At 51.0% G+C, this 26,451-nt stretch overlaps 1 protein-coding gene across 2 annotated transcripts; it reads left to right on the top strand.

Moving 5' to 3' along the window:
* Positions 1-2,037: 2,037 nt before the first annotated feature.
* IVD (isovaleryl-CoA dehydrogenase) lies at positions 2,038-14,044 on the top strand. Of its 2 annotated transcripts, none has more exons than XR_015134945.1 (12): positions 2,038-2,205; positions 3,732-3,821; positions 4,057-4,108; positions 5,696-5,865; positions 6,298-6,391; positions 7,392-7,528; positions 8,825-8,921; positions 9,914-10,007; positions 10,519-10,600; positions 11,048-11,283; positions 11,389-11,461; positions 12,105-14,044. XR_015134945.1 is itself a non-coding variant. In XM_086321917.1 (12 exons), the coding sequence occupies exons 1-12, from the start codon at positions 2,053-2,055 to the stop codon at positions 12,236-12,238; spliced, it is 1,281 nt and encodes a 426-aa protein (XP_086178043.1). In that variant the 5' UTR covers positions 2,038-2,052; the 3' UTR covers positions 12,239-14,044. The 2 variants fall into 2 exon arrangements, 1 of the variants encoding a protein (XP_086178043.1); XM_086321917.1 differs by having other exon boundaries at positions 11,179-11,283.
* The last annotated feature ends 12,407 nt before the right edge of the window (positions 14,045-26,451 follow it).

The following is a 26,451-nucleotide window of genomic DNA, read 5'->3' as shown; positions in this document are numbered from 1 at the left end:
TTCCAGTGGGGAGCAGCCCAACCTGAGTTGGGTCCACCTCTACCCCACCCCTGTTAAAAATAAGCCCTGACTTCTGTTCTTAGGTACATTAATTAGGAAAACAGCAACTCCTTAACAACCCCCTTCCCATAAAATTCTATCAAAGTCAAACTCTGCTACATAATAAAGCAAATTTCCTGAGTTATAACCAGCGTGCACCCTAGAGCAAGGGTTCTTCTCCTAGATTTACTCTGACAATGTATTGCCAAGCATGGGGCATTCCATGTTTTTCCGTTTGCAGATTTGTCGTGGTTGTTAGGGCAGAAAGTGAAGAAGAACTAAAGAGCCTCTTGATGAAAGTGAAAGAGGAGAGTGAAAAAGTTGGCTTAAAGCTCAACATTCAGAAAACTAAGATCATAGCATCCGATCCCATCACTTATTTCAGAGCAAACAGATGGGGAAACAGTGGCTGACTTTATTTTTCTGGGCTCCAAAATCACTGCAGATGGTGATTGCAGCCATGAAATTAAAAGACACTTACTCCTGGAAGGAAAGTTATGATCAACCTGCTGCTGCTGCTGCTGCTGCTAAGTCACTTCAATCGTGTCCGACTCTGTGCGACCCCATAGATGGCAGCCCACAAGGCTCCCCCGTCCCTGGGATTCTCCAGGCAAGAGCACTGGAGTGGGTTGCCATTTCCTTCTCCAATACATGAAAGTGAAAAGTGAAAGTGAAGTCGCTCAGTCGTGTCCAACTCTTAGCGACCCCATGGATTGCAGCCTACCAGGCTCCTCCGCCCATGGGATTTTCCAGGCAAGAGCACTGGAGTAGGGTGCCATTGCCTTCTCCCTATGACCAACCTAGATAGCATATTAAAAAGCAGAGACATTACTTTGTCAACAAAGGTTCGTTTAGTCAAGGCTATGGTTTTTCCAGTAGTCATGTATGGATGTGAGAGTTGGACTATAAAGAAAGCTGAGCGGCGAAGAATTGATGCTTTTGAACTGTGGTGTTGGAGAAGACTCTTGAGAGTCCCTTGGACTGCAAGGAGATCCAACCAGTCCATCCTAAAGGAGATCAGTCCTGGGTGTTCACTAGTAGGACTGATGTTGAAGCTGAAACTCCAGTACTTTGGCCACCTGATGCTAAGAGCTGACTCATTTGAAAAGACCCTGGTGCTGGGAAAGATTGAGAGCAGGAGAAGGGGAGGACAAGATAGATAAGGACGTGTTTTTCCTTGGATAAGGACGACAGGAGAGGATAAGATGGTTGGATGGAATCACCGACTCAATGGACATGGGTTTGGGTGGACTTCAGGAGTTGGTGATGGACAGGGAGGCCTGGCGTGCTGCAATTCATGGGGTAGCAAAGAGTAGGACACGACTGAGGACTGAGCGACTGAACTGTGGTTGTTAACTATTTTGGCCCCGCCAGCGTCAAAAGTGAAAAAGTGAGTGTTAGTCGCTCAGTCTTCTCCGACTTTGCGACCCTATGAACTGTAGCCCGTCAGGCTCCTCTGTCCGTGGAATTCTCCAGGCAAGAATACTGGAGAGTGTTGCCATTTCCTTCTCCAGGGGACCTTCCCCACCCAGGGATCAAACCCGGGTCTCTGGCGGGCGAGATCCTATTTCTCCCACCAGGAATCGAACCTTCCTCGGTGAGTGGAAGCGTTGAGGGACGTTCAGCGAATTTCCTGATTATGGTTTTAACAGTTGTTTTCCCACAGATGTCTGCAATTAGGTACTGCTATGTTTAACGCCGCGGAGATACTGCATCCTCTACTCAAAAAGACTTTCTGCTCTTCCACTTTAAAAACAAAAACAAAAACAAAAACGCAACCCGGACAAGTCCCTGGCAAATACAGCTTACTCGCCAAGCACACCCACTTCGCCGGGTTTGTGCCTGATTGGCTGGTGCCTGGATAGCTTGTCCTTCGGCGGTCAGCTGAGGATGATTGGCTGCTGGAGACCCACCCCCTCGCCGATTGGGTGGAGGCAGCAAAGCCGGGGATTGGTGGAGCTCGCAGGGCTGGCTCTCAGCTGCCTGGGCTTCAGCTCCAGGGGCAAGGCAGAAATGGCGACTGCGGCTTGGTTACTGGGTCGGCGCGTGGCGAGCTGGAGGATGCGACCGCCGCTGCAGTCTCTTGCTGGCCTGATTACCCAGCGGACCAACTCGCTGTTGCCTGTGGACGATGCAGTCAATGGGCTGAACGAGGAGCAGAAGCAGGTAGGGAGGCTCACCCTCCTGCCTCTTATCGGTGGTCGGTGGTCACCCGGGCGCTTTTCTGCCTGGCGCTCACACAGTAGCAATGAATGATCTGAGGACTCTGAGCTCGCCAGCGCAGGGGCGGCCGCGGGCCCGAGCATCCCGTTGTGGAGGCATCAAGGCCTGGTTACGGAAGTTAGGCGAGGAGTCGAGGACAGAAAATCTCCTGGGAGACAGGAGTCGGGGGAGCATGAGGGGATGTTTTGGTGAATCGGCAGAGGATTACCCTCGTTTGCCAAGAGGGCCCTCAATCTCTCTGAAGTCCTCTTACACCTCAATACTGTCTAAGGCTGTGGTTCTCAAACCTGGTTAATCATCACCATTAAATCTTTTTCAAATACACAACTTGGGGTTGAGGGTGGAGTTGAAATGCACAAGGGAGTCTGGCTATTTCTTCAACCTATGGGGGTCAAAGCACAAAGCTGAAAAAAACTTTAAAGAGGTTGTTACAAATGAAGCGGAACCGGAGTTATTCCTGGCGGAAGGAGACTGTTCACTTGGACACTGGCTTGAATTTCCGAGAAATGTGATTCTCCTGTGGGCCTAAGCTTGCTGAAAACTCCAAAAATCCAGTTGCAGTAGGCAGCAGACCGAGCTTTGAATCCTCTCAGGCAGGAAATGCTCAGTTCCAGTTCTCAAGATTTCCTGCCAGAAGGAGTTTCTAATTTCTTTTGTTCTTGTTATCCCTGTCCTTCAATATCTCCTAGAGCTTGCTCAAACTTGTGTCCATTGAGTCGGTGATGCCATCCAACCATCTCATCCTCTGTCATCCCCTTCTCCCGCCTTCAATCTTTCCCAGCATCAGGGTCTTTTCCAATGAGTCAGTTCCTTGCATCAGGTGGCCAGAGTATTGGAGCTTCAGCTTCAGCATCAGTCCTTCCAATGAACATATGCTATCTAGGTTTGTCATAGCTTTCCTTCCAAGGAACAAGCTCTACTCTCTTTTTGAATTATTCCTTTTAGTCAAAAGTTAATGAGCAAAAAAAAAAAAACAAAAAACCTGACACGTGCCATGAACTGAAGGGAGCGTGTCTGGAGCACAGTGAATGGGAGATGAGAAGGGCACTGGGGAAGGCTAGAAGAGCTGCAGGGCTTACCTCACAGGGCCTTCTGGTCCTGGATAAGGAGTTTGTCTTTTTTCTTTAACAATTAAAAATTGAAGTATAGTTAATTTACAACGTTGTGCTAGTTTCAGGTGTACGGCAAAGTGATTCAGTTATACATGTATAGGGAGTTTGTCTTTTAAAGACAATGGAAGCCCATGGAATGATATCCGTAGGGGAGTGACATTTAAAAAATAATCTTTAAAAAGAGAGGTGAGGATCACCTCTAAGGAAGCATAAACTAGTGGGTCCTCTCAGTTTGATGCTGTTTGGTGAGGCTATTTGTGTCCTGTTTCCCTGAAAGTGTCCTCAGTAGTGGAGACACTGTCCCCAGCGGCAATTATGTACTGTTTTGGCAACATCCATCCACCTCTCTCCTTCTAGCTTCGTCAGACCGTGGCTAAATTCCTTCAGGAGCATCTAGCCCCCCAGGCCCAGGAGATCGACCAAAGTAATGAGTTCAAGAACCTGCGAGTAAGTCGTGAGGCCCAGACTGAGAGGGACAGGGGTGGGGCAGTCTGGGAGCTGGACCAGGCTGGGCTGGGAATTGCACTGTTTCCTGGCAAGACTCACACAGTCTTCTGGTGAATAAAAGACCCCTAAGAATGCAGCCCCTTTTTGGGAAGCCCTTGCATCTCATTGTTCCAGAGGTGCCTGGCACCTGTAACTGGTTGCCTTCTCACAACCCACTGTGCGTCTCTGTTGGCAGGAGTTTTGGAAGCAGCTGGGGAACCTAGGAGTCTTGGGCATCACAGCCCCTGGTGAGTGTGGTTTCTTTCCCAAAAGAGAGCTTTTTTTTTTGCATGCCCTTTAACACATTCCCCAAAGAAGAAGGAAAGGAGAGAAAAGATCTTACTCAAAGTAACCCAGAGTCTCCTCCTCCTTGGACCTGAGAAAGTACCCAATAAATCACCCAGACAAGAATGAGCTATTTCTTTAGGCGGTGATGTTAACAAGATAAAGGATTTAGGTCAGTGTGGTTCACTTGGGTCACCCAGACTCTTGAACTCTGCACACTTAAGAAGTTCCCCCAAATGATCTGGGGAGTTTAGAAAACTCCAGATTGAGCAGTGATCTTAACACCCCAGGCTTACTGCCTCCCCTAGTCCCTAAGTTCTGCCCTACCAGTAGTGTGAAGGCAGAACCACTCAGGGCAGTGTGTCCCTGTGGGGGATGCCTGTGTGTCCTCTGCCTACAGCTTGGCCCAAGAGCTCATTTGGAAGCAGACTGGGGGGTGGTTTGGGAGAGGGGCACCCATCTGAGCCTCCATGTGAGGTGGCCAGATGGTATATTTAATAGACTATCCCTCGGCCCATCCAGAGTCCCCTGTAGGCCTTACTGCTTGTTTCCAGGAGATGAGGGCAAGGAGCTGGTGGGCTTTGTTTCAGATGTTAGCCTCTGGTGCAAAGGCCAGCCTGGCTTTCAGTACCCAGTAAAGAGATCAGCCTGCAGCTTCACCGGCCAAAACCTGGATGGCCCACCCTGCTCTGGCCTGTGTTCACTGGGCATTAGAGTAAAGGTGGACCACAAAATTCTCCTTACAGCACCCCCCTCACCACTTGGAGCAGTTCTTGGGATTTTAAGCTGATTGTAGAAATTTTACATCATGAGTAATGATGTAACCACTTAAAAATTAATTTAGACTTATGCACTTCTTAAGCTCTCTGAGTAGTGGATGCTCAGGTCTTCTTGTCTTCATTAAGAGATCTGTCTGAAATATGGAATTCCCCGGTGATCCACAGGTTAGGACTCCACGCTTTTACTGCCAAGGGCCTGGGTTCAATCCCTGGTTGGGGAATTAAGATCCCCAAAACTGCATGGTGTGGCCAAATAAATAAATAAAATCATTTTTAAAAAGAGCTCTGTTTGGGATAAAGCAGGAGTTGCAATGACTGTTTTCTGAACCACACCTTAGTTGACCAAGTGAAAGTGAAAGTGAATTCGCTCAGTCCTGTCCGACTCTTTGCGACCCCATGGACTGTAGCCTAGCTGGCTCCTCCATCCGTCCATGGGATTTTCCAGGCAAGACTACTGGAGTGGGTTGCCATTTCCTTCTCCAGGGGATCTTCCCAGCCCAGGAATTGAACCTGGGTCTCCCTCATTGTAGGCAGACGCTTTTACCATCTGAGCCACCAGGGAAGTCCTTAGTTGACCAGAGGCGGCAGAAAAAACTAAAACGAGTCCTGTGAGCTTGCAAGCAGGGTCCACAGCCATCCGCCTGTTGACTTTGCTAGAGGGAACTTGGAATAGGTGCTGTCACAGTATTCCTCTACAGAGGTAAGACAGTGTCTTCATTTAACCTGGTCTGCCTTTTCCACTCCCCTGCACCCCCCACTCCCCACCCCCAGTTCAGTACGGTGGTTCTGGCCTGGGCTTCCTGGAAAACGTGCTGGTGATGGAGGAGATATCCCGAGTGTCTGGAGCAGTGGGGCTCAGTTATGGAGCCCACTCCAACCTCTGTATCAACCAAATTGTGCGGAATGGAAACGAGACCCAGAAGGAGAAGTACCTCCCCAAGGTGAGGAAATGGGGCTGGAGGAACACACCAGCATGAGGCTCCTCTCCCACTGGGGAGGGCTGGTCAGACTTGCTTTCTGTAGTGGGCTGCCCTGAATTTGCTAGGGCTAGGAAGGGGTCAGAGATTTGCTTTATGATACTTCAGTCAAAAAAATAATTAAACAGGGCCAGAACACCCAAGGCGTCACTGAACGTTTACTTGAGCACTTTAATAAACAGAAGCCTCAGACTAGCTTCCCTTGCAAAGGGAATGATGGGAAAAGGAGAAAGAACTTCAGCCTTGTGGATACAGAGCTTCTCTTCTAGGACTTTTCCTGTACCCGGATCTGAGAGGACTTGTAGGGGTGTGACATGACCAGGCAAGAAGTGGTCCCAGTGAGCCCCTACTGGGTACTTCAGGTCATAATGAGGCCCTTTGGGGTTTTTCTTGCAGCTGATAAGTGGTGAATACATCGGAGCCCTGGCCATGAGTGAGCCCAATGCTGGCTCTGATGTTGTCTCCATGAAGCTGAAAGCAGAAAAGAAAGGTGAGGCTGCTCTTGATTTGGGAGCTGGAATGGGCAGAGGGACAGACCTATGGGTTGATTGGAGGTGCCTCTGATGGGTTTCCAGAAGCATTTGCCAGCTGGACAGTTTCTTGTCAACAGAAGTGGTGGTGGACTGACTGGTTGAGACAGGCCCACACCGCTTGTACAAGTAGCCAACTTCCTCTTCTTCAGTTCAGTTCAGTTCAGTTGCTCAGTTATGTTTGACTCTTTGCAACCCTATGGACTGTAGGACGCCATGGTTCCCTGTTCATCACCAACTCCTGGAGCTTACTTAAATTCATGTTCATCAAGTCGGTGATGCCATTCAACCATCTCATCCTCTGTTGTCCCCTTCTCTTCCTGCCTTTCCCAGCATCAGGGTCTTTCCCAATGAGTCAACTCTTCGCATCAGGTGGCCAAAGTATTAGAGTTTCAGCTTCAGCATCAGTCCTTCCAATGAATATTCAGGGCTGATTTCCTTTAGGATGGACTGGTTTGATCTCCTTGCTGTCCAAGGGACTCTCAAGAGTCTTCTCCTACACCACAGTTCAAAAGCATCAATTCTTTTGTGCTCAGCTTTCTTCATGGTCTAACTCTCACATCCATACATGACTGCTGGAAAAACCATAGCTTTGACTAGATGGACCTTTGTTAGCAAAGTAATGTCTCTGCTTTTTAATATGCTAAGTTGGTCATAGCTTTTCTTCCAAGGAGCAAGCGTCCCTTAATTTCATGGCTGCAGTCACCATTTGCAGTGGATTTTGGAGCCCCCCAAAATAAAGTCTCTCACTGTTTCCGTTTGTTTCCCCATCTATTTGCCATGAAGTGATGGGACCCGACGTCATGATCTTAGTTTTTTGAATGGTGAGTTTTAAGCCAACTTTTTCACTCTCTTCTTTCACTCTCACCAAGAGGCTCTTTAGTTCTTTGCTTTCTGCCATAAGGGTGGTGTCATCTGCATACCTGAGGTTATTGATATTTCTCCCGGCAATCTCCTTAGGAGATCACTATGTCCTGAATGGCAACAAGTTCTGGATCACCAATGGTCCTGATGCAGATGTCCTTGTTGTCTATGCCAAGACTGATGTGACTGCTGTGCCAGCTTCTCGGGGCATCACAGCCTTCATTGTGGAGAAGGTGAATGTGGGGGAGTTATGGTGGGAGGCTGAGAATGGCACCAGAGATGACCTCCTTCAAGTGATCGTACAGACCATCAGTGTGGTGCGCTCTGCCAAGGCTCCCTCCTGGGATGGGGCTGGAGCAAGAGAGGAGGCTGAAGGGAGGGTAGCCGAAAAGTGGAGCCTGGGGAGGAGGGGTCAAATCCGAGGACAGTGGAACCGTCCACAGAGCCAGGTTGTCTGGACATCCTGGAAGATGAGGGCCATCAGGGTGTCGGGTGGACCTGGAGCAAGCCACCCACAGGGTGAGGGTGGGAGGATGCTGGTGGGGACCAGAGACTGCACCTTCCAAGAATTGTTAGTAGAGGCACAGGCCAGACGGCAGGAGTTAGAGTGAAAAGTTGGCAGTTTCAGTTGGCTTTTAGGAATGGGAGAGAACTGAACCATTTTTTTGGTAAAGAGAAAAAATAGGAGAGAGAGAAAGTGAGATGTGTGAGAGCGAGTAAGCAAAGCACAATGGTGAACTGAGGGAGAGGAAGCAAGGCGGGGTCGGAGGAACCCCGACCTTGTTAGTTAGTGGAGGAACCAGCTGCTTAATGGTTCCTAAGGAGCAGGCCAGGGCCCCAGGGAGGGTGGGCAGGGGAGTGGACAGTGGGTGGGACACTCACCCAAGGATGAGTGTTGTAAAGGTTTCCAGTACCCTGTGTGGGGAGAGGGTGGAGATTGTCCTACAGGGACTGGAGGACACGGACGTGGCCGAGACGAGAACTCTCCTGGCTGAGCCGAGGTGTTTGCGTCTCCTAGAGGAAAGGGAAGTGCCCTCCTGGAGGGCATTGCTCCGCTGGGCACCTGCCTGACCGACCGTTCTGCATCTGATGAGTGCAAAGCACACAAGTGGTTGAGTTGACCCCAGGGGGAGCTCCATGAGGTGCAGGTCGCAGAGGGACAAGGAGGGCAAAGGAACTGAGTGGGCCAGGGCAGTGTCTTAGAAATGACTTCCCCAGAGGAAAGGAACCACAGCCAGGAAGAGTCAGGAGGGCCCCGGGGATCAGGTATTTAGCTGGGAAAAACACTGCTCCTGTGAGAACTGGGGGAAATGCAGCCAACGGCAGAGAGGCTGGGGTAAGGTGTTAGGGCTGGCTTCTCCAGGAATGGGGCAGTCACACACAGAGTAGGGGCCTGGTGAGTGGAACGCTGGTGTATCAGGCAAGGATGGGGACTGGATGGGAGGATGGATGCTTCCCAGGGGTCTTCCCTTTCCTTGGCCCCCTGGGGGGCTGCTCTGTAATTAGGACCTCCTTTTATTCCCATAAAGGGGATGCCGGGCTTCAGCACCTCCAAGAAGCTGGACAAGCTAGGGATGAGGGGCTCCAATACCTGTGAGCTGGTCTTCGAAGACTGCGAGGTTCCTGGTGAGTCTCTGAAAATGAGGGAGGCCCTGTCCTGACCCCGTCACACGCTAAGAAAGCCTGACTCTTGGTCAGAGAGCCTCACCAGTGTTAGCTCACCAACCACATGTGGCCAGACAGTAGGCCTGCCACTGTGCCCTGGCCCACTAGCCCAGAAGTGTGGGTCTCAGGCTGGACAGCTGTCCTTCCTGGCCAGAGCCCCTGCAGCTGCATGCCCGAATGTCACTGCAGAGATGGGTGATGCTTCCTGTGTGGACACACACCGTGCCTGGGGCTGGCATTGCAGTCTCTGGGCTAGAAAAGTAAGCTCTGCCCTCCCCCACTCTCATCCTTTGGATTGCCTCATACGTACAGTTGCCTGTGGAGCCAGTGTGAGGTAATCATTAACGATGCTGAAAAGCTGTCTGAATAAATGGGTGGAACTGGAGTCAGTGAAGGAAAGGCAGTTCAGTCTACGAGTATTTCTGCCCTGAAGTGAAAATGCTCCATGCTGTGGGAGAGCCAGCAGCCCCGTGATGCACTGAGGAGATGGAGGGCACAGACTTGATCAGTTAAGCTGGCTCTGTGCCTTAGCCAGAAACCATCCCTTCCCTGCTGCAATCCACCATCTGAGGTTATAAGGTGCATCTAGAGAAGGGTGATCGGTGCAGACTCTCCTCTGTCGGCAAGAAAAAACTCCACTAACGTTAAAGACAGGTCAGGGGTGTCAACCCTTTGCACTCAGCTTCTCACCCACAGCCCCCGAGGCCACCCAGTGTCCTCGCTTCCAGGGTGGGGATGTGCTCAGCAGTTTCCGTCACCAGCTCCAAAGGGCCCGTCTCCTGGACAGCTTTGTCCATGGGCCTCGCTAGGGAGGGAGGAGGGCTGTATTGACCAGAGCCATCTCAACATAACCTGGCTTGTGAGAGAGCCCTGTTACTAAACCCAGCAGCTTTTCTAAAAATGAAGAGGCTGTGGACTGCCCGCTCCCCTCTGACCGGCACTTTTCCCCGTAGCTGCCAACATCCTGGGTCACCTAGGTAAGGGCGTCTATGTGCTGATGAGTGGGCTGGACCTGGAGCGGCTGGTGCTGGCCGGTGGGCCCCTTGGGTGAGTGCAAGGCTTGGGGGTGGGGGTGGGGGGGCTCTCACAGCTCTTTGGCAGGTGGCCCCACTGCAGCTTCCCCTTGGGGGCCCACGGGGGCCACCTCCCAGCTGCTGCGCCTCCTCTCCCAGAGACAAAAAAGTTACCTTTCCTGTCACATTTGCTTTCTTCACACTGAAGACAAATATCATTAGGTGACAGACAAAACCCTGAGGAGCCATCCTGACTAGCTACTCAGAACTTGAAGCAGCAGGGTGCCTGGGTTACATCTCTGCAGGGTCCCACCACTCCACCTGGTCTCAGGGGAAGGGACACAAGTGCTGGGCCGTCAGTGCAGTGCCTGAGCAGGGGTGATGAACGTCCTCAGGCTCCTTACTCCTGCCTCGGACGCCAGCTCCTTGTCTCCCCTGGCTGCCCCCACCTCAGGCCTTTCCACACTAGCATCCCCCCGGCACACACACAGCTGGCAGTGGGATAAGAGCGAAGCCCCTCCTCAGTGTTTCTCTCCTTCTCGCAGGATCATGCAGGCCGTCCTCGACCACACTATTCCCTACCTGCACATGAGGGAGGCCTTTGGCCAGAAGATTGGCCACTTCCAGGTGAGTGGCATGGTTTTGTGAAGATGTACTCATTCTCTGGTTTCAGGTTTTAACAAATGAGCAAATGGGGCATGTGCTGTGGGCATTTACTCTTCTTTGTCCAAAAATGAGCTTGAGGGACTTCCCTGAGCAAGCCTCGGCAAGATCCGGCAAGCCTTGAGATATGGCCAAAAAACAAACAAAAAATGCATTTGAATACTTGGGGCACTGGTTTCCTCAGCCTGCTACCTGGCTTTGGAAGCCGTCAGGCAGTCCGTCTCCTGTCACCTTCCTGCTTGTTTGAGGTGAATAACCTAGGAGGGTTGGAGGGTGAAGCCCAGTTGGTTGTGGGGAGGGAGTAACATTCCAAGGCATGCTTTCTGGTCTGTGAGTAGATGACCAGGTCTGCGATTCAGCGGCAGCTCTCTGGCCTGAACTCCAGGCCCGCTGCCGTGTCTGCCCTCCTAGGCAAGTCCCATCGCCTCTCTGTGCCTGAGGGCCCCCAGTCCTGGCTCTCAGGTTGCTACTGCGGACAAGGGAGCGATTCTGAGAGGAGCGTGTCTCCAGCACACTGACCTGTGGCCTACTTTTGGGCACAGTTGATGCAGGGGAAGATGGCAGATATGTACACCCGTCTCATGGCCTGTCGTCAGTACGTCTACAACGTTGCCAAGGCCTGTGATGAGGGCCACTGCACTACCAAGGTGAGGGCCAGCCCCAGGGGATGGCACACACCAGGGAAGGGGCGGGGTTGGGCCCCCTGCGCGCAGTCCCGGCTGACCCTGCTGACCTGGAGCCTCCGCCCGCAGGACTGTGCAGGGGTGATTCTTTACTCGGCCGAGTGTGCCACACAGGTAGCCCTGGACGGCATCCAGTGTTTGGGTGAGTGCCCCTCTCACTCCCTATTCCCAGAGCCTGTGGCTGCCTCCGGGAAGAGGCTCCCCTCCACTCCTCACCCTGTGCTGTAGCTGACCTGTACTTTTAGTACAGTTACCGGGAGGACATGGAAAAGCAAATGGGAAACCACCAGAGACCACAAGTTGCTACTGTCTTCGGCAGTGCCCTCCTCTCATCTCCCCAGCCTGGTCCCGTTACTGGGAAATGGGGGAAAGGAGACACTTCAGAGGTAGAACAGCCTCAGTTCACTGCTGCACAGTGGTTAAGAGCGCAGGCTTGGGCCAGATGGCTGGGTTCAAATCCTGGCTCTACCACTGGCTGGCTTTGTGACTTGTGCAGCTCTGGGCCTGGCACCCAATAACTACTGTGCAATTTCCTCCCGCCGCCTTCTCCATGTCTGCCAGTGGTTCCCCTGCCTCTGCCAGGCATCCTCAGCACTCTGAGTGGCCTTCCGGCCACCCCCCGACCCCCGTCCACCCTCCCTCTCACCACCTTTTGCTGCTTCTCTTCAATCAGTCTCTCCTCCTGGCCCATTTCTAGATGTTTGATCTTGTTTGCTTCCCTTGCTTTGCCCACTGCCTATCACTTTTCCCACTGTCTTTCTTCTCTGCCCCATCCATGGCTGCAGGTGGCAATGGCTACATCAACGACTTTCCCATGGGCCGCTTCCTGAGAGATGCCAAGCTGTATGAGATCGGGGCTGGGACCAGCGAAGTGAGGCGGCTCGTCATCGGCAGAGCTTTCAATGCAGACTTCCACTAACCCCTAGACCCTTCACCCTGCTTCCCAGCACCTTGAGGCCTTTCTCTGGAAGGACAACTGCCACATCTCTCCTCCCAACAAGCCCCACCCACCGGCCCAGAAGTGTGCAGTGATTTAACATGGACTCCTCAGGAAACAGGCTAGCTTCTCTGGGGCTTTGGTGACTGTGCCCTTGCTCTGTAACTTCAGAGCCTGCTGCTCCCACTCCCAGGAGGGGCACCTTTTCCTCGGATGAGCCTGTGCCAGGGAACCCTCTGCTCAAGTACACCAGAAGTATTACCAAGTTCATTAATTTGAACTTGGTAGTCTCTTTTCTTTATGGGGAAAAATACCCACAAAACCCAGCCTTTGTTTCTGCCAGTTTCTGTGGGGCATTAGCTTTCATCAGTGTGTCAGTGCAGCCTCCTCCGTCCCTCATTTTTTAGAGCTGGAATTCCATCACTTGGGCAGAGCTCTAGGAACAGGCATTTCAGAACACCTGTGCCACCCAGAGTCCACAGTGGGCAGAGGTCTGCATGCTCGTGAAGGCCGGGCTCGATGCCTCCAGCACTACCCTGCCAGTGTCACTGTCCATTCCTGGCCATGTGACAGCCCCCAGCTGACTGGGCAGCAGGCCTGGGTTGGCTGGCTCGACTCCAGCCGAGGCTGCCTGCGCACATTTCTCTGGACACCCTATGGCTATTTGTTATCACTCCACAGTGGCTGCTGCCATTTTGTATTAAACATATCATGAAGCAAACCCATCTGCTTCTAAACTGGTGTTTTGGGAAAGAAGCAGTCTACTTGTTCCTGCCTTCTGTCTGGCTCCAGCCCTGTGTCCTTGGAGCGCAGCTGATCCAGGCCCTGCTTCCAGCCTGCTCACTGGTGATGGGAGACGCAGGGGTGGAATCAACCCACAGGAGAGAGGAGTACTCAGTCCTCCTTTTCCAGATCTTGCAGTGATTTTTAAAGAAAGGAGGGAGCCCAGGGTGGAAAAAGTCTTGGAGCCAGAAGGAAACATAAATTGCTGGAAACCATCCCCATGTTTTTTTAAAAAGATCAAAACAATTTGGTTTTCCCCAAATCAGAACTGGAGCTAGAATCCAGATCAGCAGAAATAGGGGTTCTGAGAATGCCAGCGTGGAGCCCCACTGCATGGCTGCTTGGATGGAGCACAGTCAGGGTGTGACAGTTTTGGGTTGTCCCACTCCATCTGAGTTCCCTAAAAGAGACCTGGTTTTCTTGGTCCGCAGCCCAGCGGCGCCTGTTCTGACGTTTGGTCCTGGCCTGTAGCCAGGAGCTGTTCCCAGCCTGATGCTTGTGACAGGTGCTATCCGTTCCTTGCCAACCCCAGCCCAGTCCTATGCTGAGGGGCTTGTAGCCCTGTCCCTTCAGTTTCCCACCCTGCTCCCTACTGTGTTGGAGATGAATGTGGCTAAAATGGTGGTCTTGCTGGACTTAAAATGTAACTGGGGACTTCCATGGCAATCCAATGGTTAAGACTCTGTGCTTGCAATGCAGTAGGTGCAGGTTTGATCCCTGGTTGGAGAATTAAGATCCCACATGCTTTGGCACCAACTGAAATGTGTTCTGGAAAAAAAAATAAAAAAATAAAAAAAGATCCCACATGCTGCATGGTGCAGACAAAAAATAAATAATAATAAAGTTTTCAAAATAATAAAGTGTAGCTGGAAGCCCAAAAACATCAGAATGGGGTATTTCAGCCAGTCAGTGAGGATAATGTAGCTCTGCCTCCAGCGTGGGGAGAACAATGATTTTACAGATGCTATATGTGAAATAAAAATATTTAAAAGTAAAGCCAAAAAAGTGAAGTCTGAGTCGTGAACAATGGGAAAGCAGGGGCCACGGGGTTCTTGGAGTGTGGGGTTGATTACATGCATTGTGCAACTCTGCAGCACGAGCTGCCAGCACCGCTCTTTCCGGGGGGGCTGCCTCCTTCCACTCCAGTTTTAGGCAGGTCACTATCAGCCCAGTTCCCCTGCTGACGACCATCCCGTTCTTTGTTTTCCTACTTGCCTGCCTGTCCTGACGGCAACAGAAGCTAAGGGAATGGTTTTCCAAGTGTGGTCTGGGCACACCCTTTATCAAAACTTGGCAACCCTGTGGGGAAAACACACACACACACACACACACGGATTCCTATATGGGCCCCAGACCTAATCACACCTCCAGGGATAATGAGGAGGTACAGGCAATCTTTTAGAACAGCTGAGCTGGGGCCTTGAGGACACGCCTCCAGCGGCCCGAGTCCCAAACTCATATAACCTGGTAACGACACTTCTTCCCCTATATAAATATTTCAAGTCTCATTTTGCAATACTAACTCCTTGATCATGACAATCCGGTCCAAGACACAAAGTTGGCGCCGGGCCCGCTTCCGGAAGATGGGTGAGTTGCCCACCGTAGGCGAAAAAACCGTAGGTGAACCAGCCACGCCCAGACGTGGAGCCAAGGCTGGTGTCAGCCAAGCGTGGGGGACTGAGAAGGAACGCCTCTTTTTGATTTGGGGACGGACGCCCAGTCCACGTCCGCCTGATGGAACCGAGACCCGGGACCCTCAGTCGAGAACCCCAGCCTAGGGCAGGTCCAGGGTCCAGAGGGTCCAGGGCCCTCCCTCTGCCAGACCGTCTCACCCGAGGCGTCGCGCGCACCGCGGAGCTCGGCTCTGGCTCTGGCTCTGGCTCGCGAGCTCGGGCTCGGGCGCGGCTCCGCCAGTCCTGCGTGGAGCTCTCCTGACCCCTGTCGGCCGCTCGCCACAACTGCAGGGTGCTTGCGACTGGCGGCTACCAAACTCGTATCTCAAGATGCATAGGGCTCAACAACAGCCGGCTATTCTCTATCTTATATCGCTTCATACAAGAAAGGCCACTTTTTATCAATTAAAAAAAAACATAAATTCAGAACAAAGGCCGGTTTGTGCGGGGGTGGGAGTTATTTGTTTTATGTGAATGGTTTTTGAACTATGTTAATTTAAAGAAACAAAAACTGCAAACCCTCCCCTCCATCCAGTTCCACGGTGAAACTCCTTTTGAATCTTTAAGAGCTTTCTGTTGGTAATTCACTTCATGCTTTTAAGCGATATGGCTACTTTACTGGTTTAATTGCAGATAGATCTTTGAAGTGCACACGTTTGATTTATAAGAAGTTCACTACATGACTCATGTCCACAGGCCAGCATGTGGGGCCCCAGGATCAGATGATTCAAAGCCCCATCCACATTTCTGGCTGTCCCTGCCTCTTCCCACACTAGTCCCAGAGGGGAGCCCTGTGTGACACACCTGGTCACTCTGGCAAGGATCTGTTCCTGAAAATGGCCTCTCCTGCACCCACCACCCACTCTCAGACACAGCTAGCCTGTCAGAATAGTTCTTTGATCCACAACAACCTGACAACTTGCCTGTCTTCTTCCAATCCATATACCTCAACCCTTCCTCTGTATTGAGCTAGGGTAACTATCAAGCCCCTCTAAAGCCTCCAGTGGCTCCCAGCACTTATAAGATCTAAAGTTTGCCAGGCAAATGTGACCCTGATCTGCCTTGGCCATCCCTTCCAGCTGCTCCTCTCCCATCCCTGCTGAGTACTTGTATTCTGGTTGGAAACAGTCCTCCTGAAACTGTTTCTTACCCTGTACCTTTGCTCCAGCTTATCCCTCTGCAGAGGATGTCCTAGCCCTTCATCTTGGTCTTGTTTCCTCATCCCTGAAAGCTTCAGTTCAGGAACTGCCTCCTTCAGGAAGGCCTCCCTTCTCCAACCTTTCCTAGTCCTCTGTCCCCATCTCACCCATCCTGAGTGTGCCTCTTCCTGCTTCTCCTGGGCATCTCTACATCAGGGGCTTTCCCCACTGTCATAGTTATCTCGTCTGTGTCTGTTCCCATGCATTAGACTAAGAACTTAAGGGTCAGGGTTGTGATTGAACTGCCTTTTTATGTTCACTATCCAGCACAGTTTCTGGCACATAATAGGTGTTCAACAAACATTTACTGAAAGTGCAAATGAGAGGTCATGTGATACTAAGCTCACATTTTGCCTGTATTGATACCATAGTTATTTGTATATGTGATTACCTCTGTATACGGTACAGATCTTTGAGGTCAAAGACCATTTCTCACTTATCTGAACCCTCCTGACAGCACCCAGTACTCACAGTAAGTGCTCAGTGGCTATGTTCACGCTGAATGAGTGAAACAACAGGTGGGCCAGAGCCCTGGCCTAATCCCCAGAGTTGGCAGAGACAGCAGAGCCAGCCGGCCTCTCCTGGCCCTGCTTCCCCCAGGCCTTCCCACTCTGGAGTAGCAGGGCCCAGCTGCAGAGGGAAGGCCCTCACCTCCCATAGTCCTCTGACCCCCTCAGAAACAGAAAGGAACTGTGATAAGGGACCCCCGCCCCCTCTCTGCCAGCTGAAGACAAGCGTAGAGATTGGATGTGAAAAGAGGGCAGAGTCAGGGCACACACCATCCTTTTTTTTTCCTTAAATAAAACATATAGTATTGAACATATACAGAAAAGTATATAACATGTATGTATGCAGTGTGAAAAACGACAACAAACTCCTTTGTACCCGGCACCCAGGCCAATGAAGAGAACATTCTAAGTATTTTAGGAGCCTGTGTGCCTCATGATTCTGAATTTAGTGACAGTCCTCTCCTCACTTTTATGATTTCCTGCCTCTGTGTGTTTCCCTTAATGGTATTATTTTGATTATCTGTTTAAGCTTTGTGCAATGGGACTCATACTAAATATATACTTCTGTCTTGCTTCTCTGGCTCATCATTGTGTAGTTTTTAAAGATTCATTCCCATTAATGAGTGGAGCTTTAATTTGGTCACTTTTGCCCTGTATCATATTCCATTGTGTGAAAATACTACAATTTAATTATCCATTCTTGTGTTGATGGACACTTGGGTGGGTTCCAGTTTGGGGCTATTCTAAAATATTCTGTATATGTCTCCCGGTTTATAAGTGTATAAGTCTCCAGGTACATTCCCAGGAATGGGATTTCTATGTTGTAGGTACACATGATCACCTTTATTAGGTAATTCCAAATTGTTTTCCAAAGCTGTTTTATGCCTATATTTTTTACAGTGATGCCACCAGAAGTGACCCAAGGTAGAGGTGGCATACCAGCCCTGTGGCCAATACCATGAGCTTCTTCTCAGCAAAAGGAATAGTCAGATAACAAAAGAGTGTGCATCACTGCTTTCCTGCCCAGGCCTATAAGCCATAGTCAACAAACCTTTATGGACAAGCTGAGAACCATGCCCTGGACCAGCACTGAATTAGCACAGACCAGCCTCAGAGAGGGACAGTTTTATTTCCACTTACTCTGCCAGGCAGCCTGATACAGCTTTACCCTGGAAGACATGGAAGAGTACAGGCTAAACAGGTAAGTGGGAGTGGTCTTGGAGAGAGGAATGATATTCCCAGCCTAGGGATATCTCAGCACAGGCAATATCTTCCCTCTGCAGAGGATAGGGGCTCAATGGAGGAAGTACAGAGGGCTTCCCTCACCAGCAATAGACCGAGGGATGAAAGGAGAGAAAAGTAGGGCCATGCAGGGAGCCCCAGAGATAGGCCCATCTCCATCCAAACACACCCATGCCCTGTGCCCACTGGGCAAACACACATGCACACATACAGATGCTCACATGGCTGCACTCACCAAGAGACAGGCTGTTAGACATGCCACAGGAATGGAGGCAAGGAGCGTGAGCTGGCAGCTGCCCAAGGGAGATAAGCCCTGCAATGGGGGCCACCTGCCTGGCCTGCCTTGAGAGTCCCTGGGGTGCATCTGCCTGGGTTTCAGGAGGCAGCCTCTGCAAAGCTGAATATTTTCAGGGCAATCCAGGACCCATCCCAAATGCTGGTTCTATTTATGGGAACAGAGTAGCAAAGTTTCTGTCCATACCTGTGTACCTTGCCTGATGCTGCCATGTTGGGCAAGGTTGGCTATACAGTAGGTCCTTTTACTTGCTAAAGTAAAATGATTTACTTAAATGTATTGTAAGATGAATTAAGATCTAAAATCAGGGGAGGAGGACTCGGAAATGAGAAGAGGCTAGGGATGTGAGACCTTACATCCTTCCTAACTGGGCTGTAGCCTACCCAGCCCTTTCTTTCTTTCCAGACTCCTGCTGTTGGCCCAGAGTGAAAGGCTGGGGTTGGGGCCATTGCAAGGTTGTTCATGAAGACTGCAGGGATGTGAATTTTGTATGACTGCACTGGCTGGGGAGAGCGGGGATCTGCTCTCCAATGCTGAGACTACTTCCAAGGTCCAGAGCTAGCAGTTAACAGTTTCCATTAAAGAATCACCACCTAGATGTGTAGATCCAGCAAGAGCTGGCCCCTCTCACTACCTCTTCCTGCCCCCATCTCCTGGGTGCCTCTGGGCACAGTACACTTTGTGGTAGGTCCTGCAAGGCTGAGAAGAGGGCCGTTGGGATCTCCACCTGCCCGCACACCCTCCTTTCCTGGGAGGCTGCCTGGCTCCAGAGAGAAGGAAGATGAAGTCCTCACTGGAAAGCAACTGGGACCGCTCTTGTCTTCTCCTATGCAGGATGCCCCGGTGCTTGAAACCCTGCCACACATACCCCTAAGCCCCATTCACTGATTCGTAGGGTCCTTTCAGAGTTTCATGCTGCAATTTTTTGGCCCTCCCCACCTGATCATCCAAACTTCCAAGTGGACTAGAGACTCATATCCTGGACTCCTGTGCCCTGAAGATGCCCTGGAGGTGCCTCAGAGTATCCCATATTTGGGACTTCCCTGCTAGTTCAGTGGCTAAGACTGTGCTTGCAAGGCAGAGGGCCTGAGTTCAATCCCTGGTCAGGGAACTAGATCCCACATGCCACAACCAAGACTTTGCACACTACAACTCTAAAGATCCCATGTGCTGGAACTACGACGAGGCACAGCCAAATAAATAAATATTTTTTAAAAATAGTATCCCATATTCTGCATTCCTTAAACTTCCACGTTCCCCTCTGCTCTGAGGATGGGAGCCCCAAGTGGCTCAGCCGTTTTTCTTCCTCACTAGATTCTCTGATCTGCCCCTTCCCACCACTCCTTGCCACCCCAGCCTGCCCAATCACCAGGAAAAGCCAGTCAACTCATTTCCCTGCAGCCTCATGGAAACTCCATCACTCTGCACCTCAGAGTCTTGCAAGGGTTTCCTGGGGTCCACCACCCAGTCCCAGCATCTGTTGGTGGATGGACCAGTTTATCCAGTCTCGTCCTGCCCCTCAGCCTGGCACCCCAGGCTCAGAACACTTGAGTGACCCACCTCTCCATCTCCCGAATCTCCAGGTCAATGAAAAACAACCTTCATTTAGGGGTGCCAGGATTCAAAGGCAAGGAACAGTTATGGGGCCAAAGGAGTTTGCAGTCTACTTGGGGAGATAGATGTGAAAACACTGATAAGCACTTAATCACCCCAATTATTTCTTTTTCAAAGTATATTTTATTTTATTTTTTATCATTATTATTTTTGGCAGCACTCTTCGTTGCTGCTTGCGGGCTTTCTCCAGTTGCGGCGAGCAGGTGCTATTCCCTAGCTGCACTGCTCAGGTTTCTCATTTCAGTGGCATCTCTTGTTGCAAAGCACAGGCTCTAGGCACGTTGGCTTCAGTAGTTACAGCACACTGGTTTAGTTGCTTCACAGCACGTGGGATAGTCCCAGTCCAGGGTTCAAACCTGTGTCCCCCAGACTGGCAGGCGGACTCTTAACCGCTGGACCACCAGGGAAGTCCCCCCAGTGGGTTCTACTGTTATCCATTCCTTAAGACCCAGCATGAGCACTGCTCATCCAAATATTAGTATCTGGTTTGCTGCTGAATCCCCAGCACTGAGCCTGGCTTAACAGAGGTACCCACCATTAAATACTTGCATAATGAATGCCTTCCTTGGGGGGCTGCAGGAGGGGACCACCTCTCTTCCTGTCAACCTCCACCAAGCTCATTTAAATGAAGTCACATTTAACTAAAACATCCAGAGTGGACTTGCAAGAGGAGGGGCAGAAGAGGGCAGAGGAATCCCAAGGCTTTGCCTTGAACTGAGTTCTCCAATCTTTTAAGTAGCAGCTAAAAGAGCAGGATTCTGGGGCCACAGATTCTAACTTCTCTGCGAAGCCATCTGGACTGCCAAAGCCAGCACCATAACGTTTTTGTCTCCAGATTTCGAAGAGTCTTCCCTGTGGAACCCACAGGTATTGTAACCCAAGCACTGAATTAATCATCAGAAAATTTTATAGGAAGAATATACACAAATCATAAAACCCACATACACTGGAAACTTAGAGGCCAAGGTAACATCACAATTACTCCCGCATACAGGAAACCAGGCTGGGAGGAGAGAGGGTAAGGCCAGGAGCAGGGCCTGGCACGCAGTGTGGCTACAGGAGAGAGTTTTCTAAGCTGAAATGAAAGTCCAGCACTGTGACCACCTGGCAAAGCAGGCAGACTGCAGAGCTGCTGCTGCAGCACAGGCAAAGGCTTGCTTTTTCTGCCATTCATTTATTCATTCATCATTCAGTAACTGCTACTGAGAACTAGTGTGTGCAGGTACCCTGCCAAGCTGAGGGGAAACAGTAAGACCCAGTGCAGGCATGGTCTTCACCCCAGGCCTTACCCTCAGTGGCCCAGCAAGGTTTGGTGTGAGGGGAGCATTGCCGGTTCAGGGGTACAGCTGGAAGAGGTATGGGGGTAGGGATCAGAGAGCTTCCCAGCTGGAGCAGCCTCACTTTTCTGTTCCAGATTCGGATTTTATCCTGACAGCTAGCAGGAACCATAGAAGGGTTTAAGCAGGAGAAGAAGGCGATGTGATCCTTTTGGAAAGATCCCTCCAGCTGCTGTGTGGAGAACAGGCTGCGGGATTGGGTGGGGGGATGGGGTTGGTCTGAGCAGATGCCATGGCTGCTGTCGCTGGGGTGGGGAGGAGGTGCAAGGAGTGGAGGTAAATGACAATCAGGTTGTGGTGACAGATTAGATATGGATGGTGGCTGAAAAGGGAGAGGGAGGTGCCAAGGATGACTCGCGGGTTCCTGAAATACAGAGAGTGCTGGGTTCGCCTGTAGTTGGAAGCTGGTTAAGGTGTATCTGATGTCCTTGAAAGAGAACATTATTTCAGTGTCAAAATGAGTGCAGAGGGCAAGGAAAGGGTATTTTTGCTAAGGCTTTGCAAAAGGAATATTCTTTTTATAAAGAAATATGATAATACACTCACAACATTTTGCCTCCCAGTCTAATAGTGAGATGAATGTTGCTCACAGCAACTTCATGTGTAAAATTCAAACTAGTTGCTAACAGACATTTGGAAAATACAAGAATAGGGAATTGTTTGGAAAACCTCTTTTAGGAACAAGAGATGAAGGAACAATTAAAAGTGACAAGGCTGGGATTTGACTCCTGACTCTGCTACTTATTAACTGTGTGATTCTGGGCAAGCTATCAAACCTCTCTGCCTCAGTTTCTTCATCAGTAAAATGGGAATAATATCTTCCTGTTTCATAAGACTGGCTGAAGATTGGAAGAGAGTATATAAAGAACTTAGCTCATGGAATCTCTCCGAAAATGTTATCTGTCACTACAGAACACCCTCCAACAGAGAGAAATAAATGAAAATGAAAGTTGTTGATTTCCCCATATGCATTTCAGTAAAGAAGAGTTGCCCATATAACCAATCATGATTTTTGCAAATCCCCTCATAAGATGTTTAAAATTTAGGATAATATTCCCAAATCAGGGGAAGTGCTTGTCAGACCTCATGCCTGAGTCTGTCACCTGCCTCACTACTTACTCTCTGGCTCACTCTTGCTTGGGTCATGTACTCAGCTGGATTCTCCCGTTTCAGAGGGACTCTTCTTTGCTGCGTGGAGGGGAGGCTGTCCAAGTCAGACGCGATATAATTGCCATCACGTTCCAGGTCCACTGGCGCCAAGTATCAGTGGTGCTGTGGTTGGTCAGCACTGCCCTTGTGGCCCAGACTTTAGTTTGGGGACCTCTCCAGGAGGTGTCTCTGCTGGGAGGAGCTGATTCTGGGCTCCCGTGCGTTCACTGAGGTTAAAGGAAGATGGCAATTAGCCACTAGTGATTCTGCCTCTGCTCTAGGTTTCAGAAGACTCGGTGGGGAGGGGTCCGTGGCTATGGCTAAGAGCCTATAGGAGGAGGAGGCTTGGGGGATGTGATCAGCAATGCCATGGAAAATCTTTCCAAATGCAGAAGATGGCTGTAATCATGGAGACTGCTCTGGTGTTGGGAGGGTAAAGTGGGAAAGCCACGGGGAAATCAGCTGGCTCCTCCCCCAGATGCAGCAGAGAGGCACCCAGCCACCTGAGACCAGAGTGGGGCGCGCTGCAGTAGGGCAGACAGAATACAGCCCTGAGCACCAAGTAGTAGGGGCTCCCCATGTGAGACCAGTGAGGGGGCGAGGCTGGGGGTGGGCGGGGGGCAAACAGAGGTTGCAGGACTGCATTCCAATACCAATACAGAAACAGGGCAGATGGCAGGATGGATGGGGGAATGATTCATAACTGCTAGTGTTTTGAGGGGATTCACTGAGGGTCAGGCACTGTTTTAAGCACTTCGCATGTTTTAAAAAGCTATAGAGCCAGGACTCCAACTCAAGGAGTCTGGCTAAAAAAGTCTGTATACTTTAATCGCTACACTATGTGAAATGTGGAAAGAGCAAAGGTTTTAGACCCACAAAGGGTGAGACCTCAGTTAACCCTTTATGCTAAGTGCCATCCTTAAAAAAGCAAAGGTTTGGAACCACTCCAAGCCTGTGTGCTCTTGAGCTGTTACTTAAGACTCTACAGGTCTCAGTGTTCTTATTTATTTGTAAATTTGAGAATAATATTAAACAAAAAGGTTAAAGAAAGAAATGCATGCTGAGTGTCTACCCACACCTTCAGTAAGTCTCCTGGTTTTGGAGCACATGGTCCATTCCAGATCTCTGTTTTCTCATGGTCCCAGGAGTCTGCAGGTCTGAGTTCAAGGAATCACAGTGGGTACATCCTTGGATTTCCAGTTCACAGTCTTCTGGTTCCTCATAAGTGGGGTCCCCTTAACATACTTGCATTTGACATCTGAGTGGATGAGGGTCCTGATCTGATAGCAGTGACCCTGAGGAAGCTGAGGTCCCAGGTGACCCAGATCGTCACAGACATTTCATGTTTCTTGGAACTATTCCATTAATTTATTCAGTTCCCATTTACTAACTCATCAAACATTATTAGGCACCTACTATTTGCCAAGCATTACACCATGTTCTTCAAAGTAGTCACCAGAAGAGTCCACACACTCTGGACTGCGTTGAAATTATCTTTTCATCTGCAACCTGGGTCCATGGGTCTTAGAGTGTGCTCAGTAAACAGTAAAGGTATTATGAGAAACAGGCTGTCGGGATGTAATGAGGCTCTCCCAGCAGGGCCCAGGGAGGCAGATACTCCAAAGGCCTGGACCATGACACCCACCTGTGTCTCTGTAGTCACAATGCAAGGATCACAACCTGAAGACTTTCAAGGATCAGCCACACAGAAATGCTGGAAGAGGGCAAGGTGGGACCATGGCACACTGAAGCACACCTGCCCTGTAAAGATGGCATTTACTACTTGGGACCAGCCTATTGTTGCAAGTGGAAATAGGGGCCAAAGGTAGCCAGATCTTCTGATTTTCCAAGAGGAACTATAAATCTGGATTTTTATTTGAAATCTCCAAGCATTTCAGCATTCATTCCTAATTTTAATCTTTTTTAAAAGGCTTGTGAGAAAGAAAAAGCTTGTCAAAAGGAACTTTCCTGCCTGCTAAAATCTGCTCAAAGATTGCCAAATTGGGACCCCTGAGTGGATCTGTTCAAGGGGAGGGGTCAAGGGCTGTACTGGAGCTAGGTTCTGAGGGACCTAGAATGCCATCCTTCCTTGAATCCAAGGGTGTGCAAGACACACAGGATACCATAAAGAGGAAGTCAAAGCCACAGTCCTGCCTTCCAGGGGCTTACAGTCTCAACACTGAGACCCAGGCAAAGAGGCAGATGGTCAGGAAGGCATAGCAGGAGGCAATGTGGGGCCTCTAGGAGTCCAGGACATTAGGGAGCAAGGCGTTCTTAAGCTTTGGGAGAACTTCACCTGAGCTTCAGAAGACACTCCCAGGAAGTCAGGCTTGAGACTCTGAGGATAAGGATTCGGGAGGTAGAGAGCCCGGGGAGATCTGGGAACAAACTTTTCTGGAGACTCCAAAGAAAAGCCCTGTAAAGTTTGATTCCAGATGTCATGGGGAAAGGCTGGCTACAAAGTGCAGGGCTATAGTATAAAGCTTCACGGATACCTCCCACCCTGTCATACTCTGGCAATACCAGCAATGGTCTTGGTCCAAAGGGGCACACAGCCCAGCATGGCTGTCCAGACTCATAGAAAGCAGTGCTGTGGTCTGCTGCCAGGGGATCCAACCCTGACCTGAAAGTCGGGCAAACTGGGGTATAAGTCTCACCTGTGCCACATGAGACAGGCATTAACTGCTTTAAGCCTCAGTTTTCTAATCTGTGAAATGGTGCCAGTGATCATGCCTGTCTCCTGGGATTGGGATGAGGATGCAACCAGCTCAACAGGGTTTTTATCATCAATGTCCACTGCCTGAGAGTTCCAGTCCCTAGTGGCAAGCAGGAGGGTAAAGGTGGTCTCCCTGCTTGCCGACGTCTCGTCGCTGCTCCAGGAAATGGCAGGACTGCTTTGAAGGGGTGAGGGAGGAGACGGAGGCATTGGACACTCCCCATCCCTTTGGGGGAACAAAGGTAGAACCCATGCTGGGCGGTGGGAGCCGCGTTGAGAGAGGACTCTTCCCCAAGGGCAGACCTTTTCCTCCCAGTGCTTCTGGAAGGGAGAGGGGAGATCCGAGGTAAAACATCCCTCTGAGAAGCCAGCGCTGGGGGGGAACAAAGGGACAACATCACACCACTCCCACCCCCACCCCGCTCTGCTACTCCAGATCTCTGGCATACTCAGATCTGACCAGGACCTTCCTTCCCTTTAAGAGCCTCCGGTACGCGATGCTTTGGAAGGAAGCCCACTGGCAGGGCTTACAAACCCGCGTGGCTCTTGCCGCTTCTCTGGCCTCAACTTCCCACTCACCCCCTACTTCACAGCTCTGCGCCTTTGCTCAGGCCAGAACCCCTGCCCGAGGCGTCCTTAACTTTGCCTCTACAGAAGGCAGGTCTGCGTGGAGAATGCCTGCTCCTTCATAAAGACGTTGTTCATGGCTTAGCCCCTTCTCGAACGTTCTCGCACCTCACCCCAGCGCCACACCAGGGGAGACCTTGGCACCCCTCCTTTGGCTTCCTTAGCAGCCACTGCGTGTTCCAGTCAAGCCACTGCGTGTTCCAGACAAACAAATTGTTTGTCAAGCTGTTTTCTGTGTACTTGTCCTTCTACCCCGAACACATCTCAGCCCCCGACTGGAAGCTTCTCGAGAGCAGAAAATTTAAAAAAAAAAAAAAAAAATCGGTCTAGTTACTCGTGGTAACCCAAGGGCTAGCCCTTTGGGTGGGGGCATTTTGGCCCCTCAAGAATCCCTCAAGGGGTGGACGGCTGGGCGGAGGCGAGGGCGAGTGGGTGGCTAGATGGAAGAACTAGAACGACGGATGGGGCCGCTTTTGCAGAACCGGCGGGGTGGGGGTGGGTGAGGTGAGTCTTTGACCCTCTGCAGTCTGCGCCCGTAGAACCCAGCCCACCCAGCCCCGCTCCCTCTCCCGCTCCCGCTCCCGGGGCCGGTGCCCACTGGGCCAGGTGATCTCGAACCTTCTCCCTCTCACACCCCAACAACAAACAACCCTCGCGCTCTCCCTCCGGAGAAAGGAGGTGGAGCCTGACCTCAGCCGGAGGCTGCAGCAGCTGCGGGAGGTGCGGGAGGGGGGTAGGGCTCGCAGCTCCGGTCCTTGGGGAAGCCTCTCCTCTAGGGAGTGGCACGGGTGGGGGCCTAGGCGGGTCCTAGGAGCCCGGGAAGCCCTCAGGCGGCAGCCTCGACCCTCCGCGGGCGAAGGGAGGAGGGGCAGAGGGGTGGCTTCATTGGGAGCCTGCTTCCGACTCTCCCTCTCGGTCTGGAGTGCCCTCGGAACCCCCTCCCCCCTTCATATCCACCCTTCTCGAACCCCAAGGGACCCGTGGGACTTGGTGCCGAGTAAGCGGGGTGGGAAGAGGATGCCGCTCGGCTGGGCTCCGAAGAGCCGAGATC

This window comes from Bos grunniens, chromosome 10 (genome assembly GCF_055505025.1).
Source record: "Bos grunniens cultivar Pamir isolate PY7600 chromosome 10, Bosgru_T2T1.0, whole genome shotgun sequence".
Taxonomy (NCBI): Eukaryota; Metazoa; Chordata; class Mammalia; order Artiodactyla; family Bovidae; genus Bos; species Bos grunniens.
This window is presented reverse-complemented; position numbering and strand designations above follow the sequence as displayed.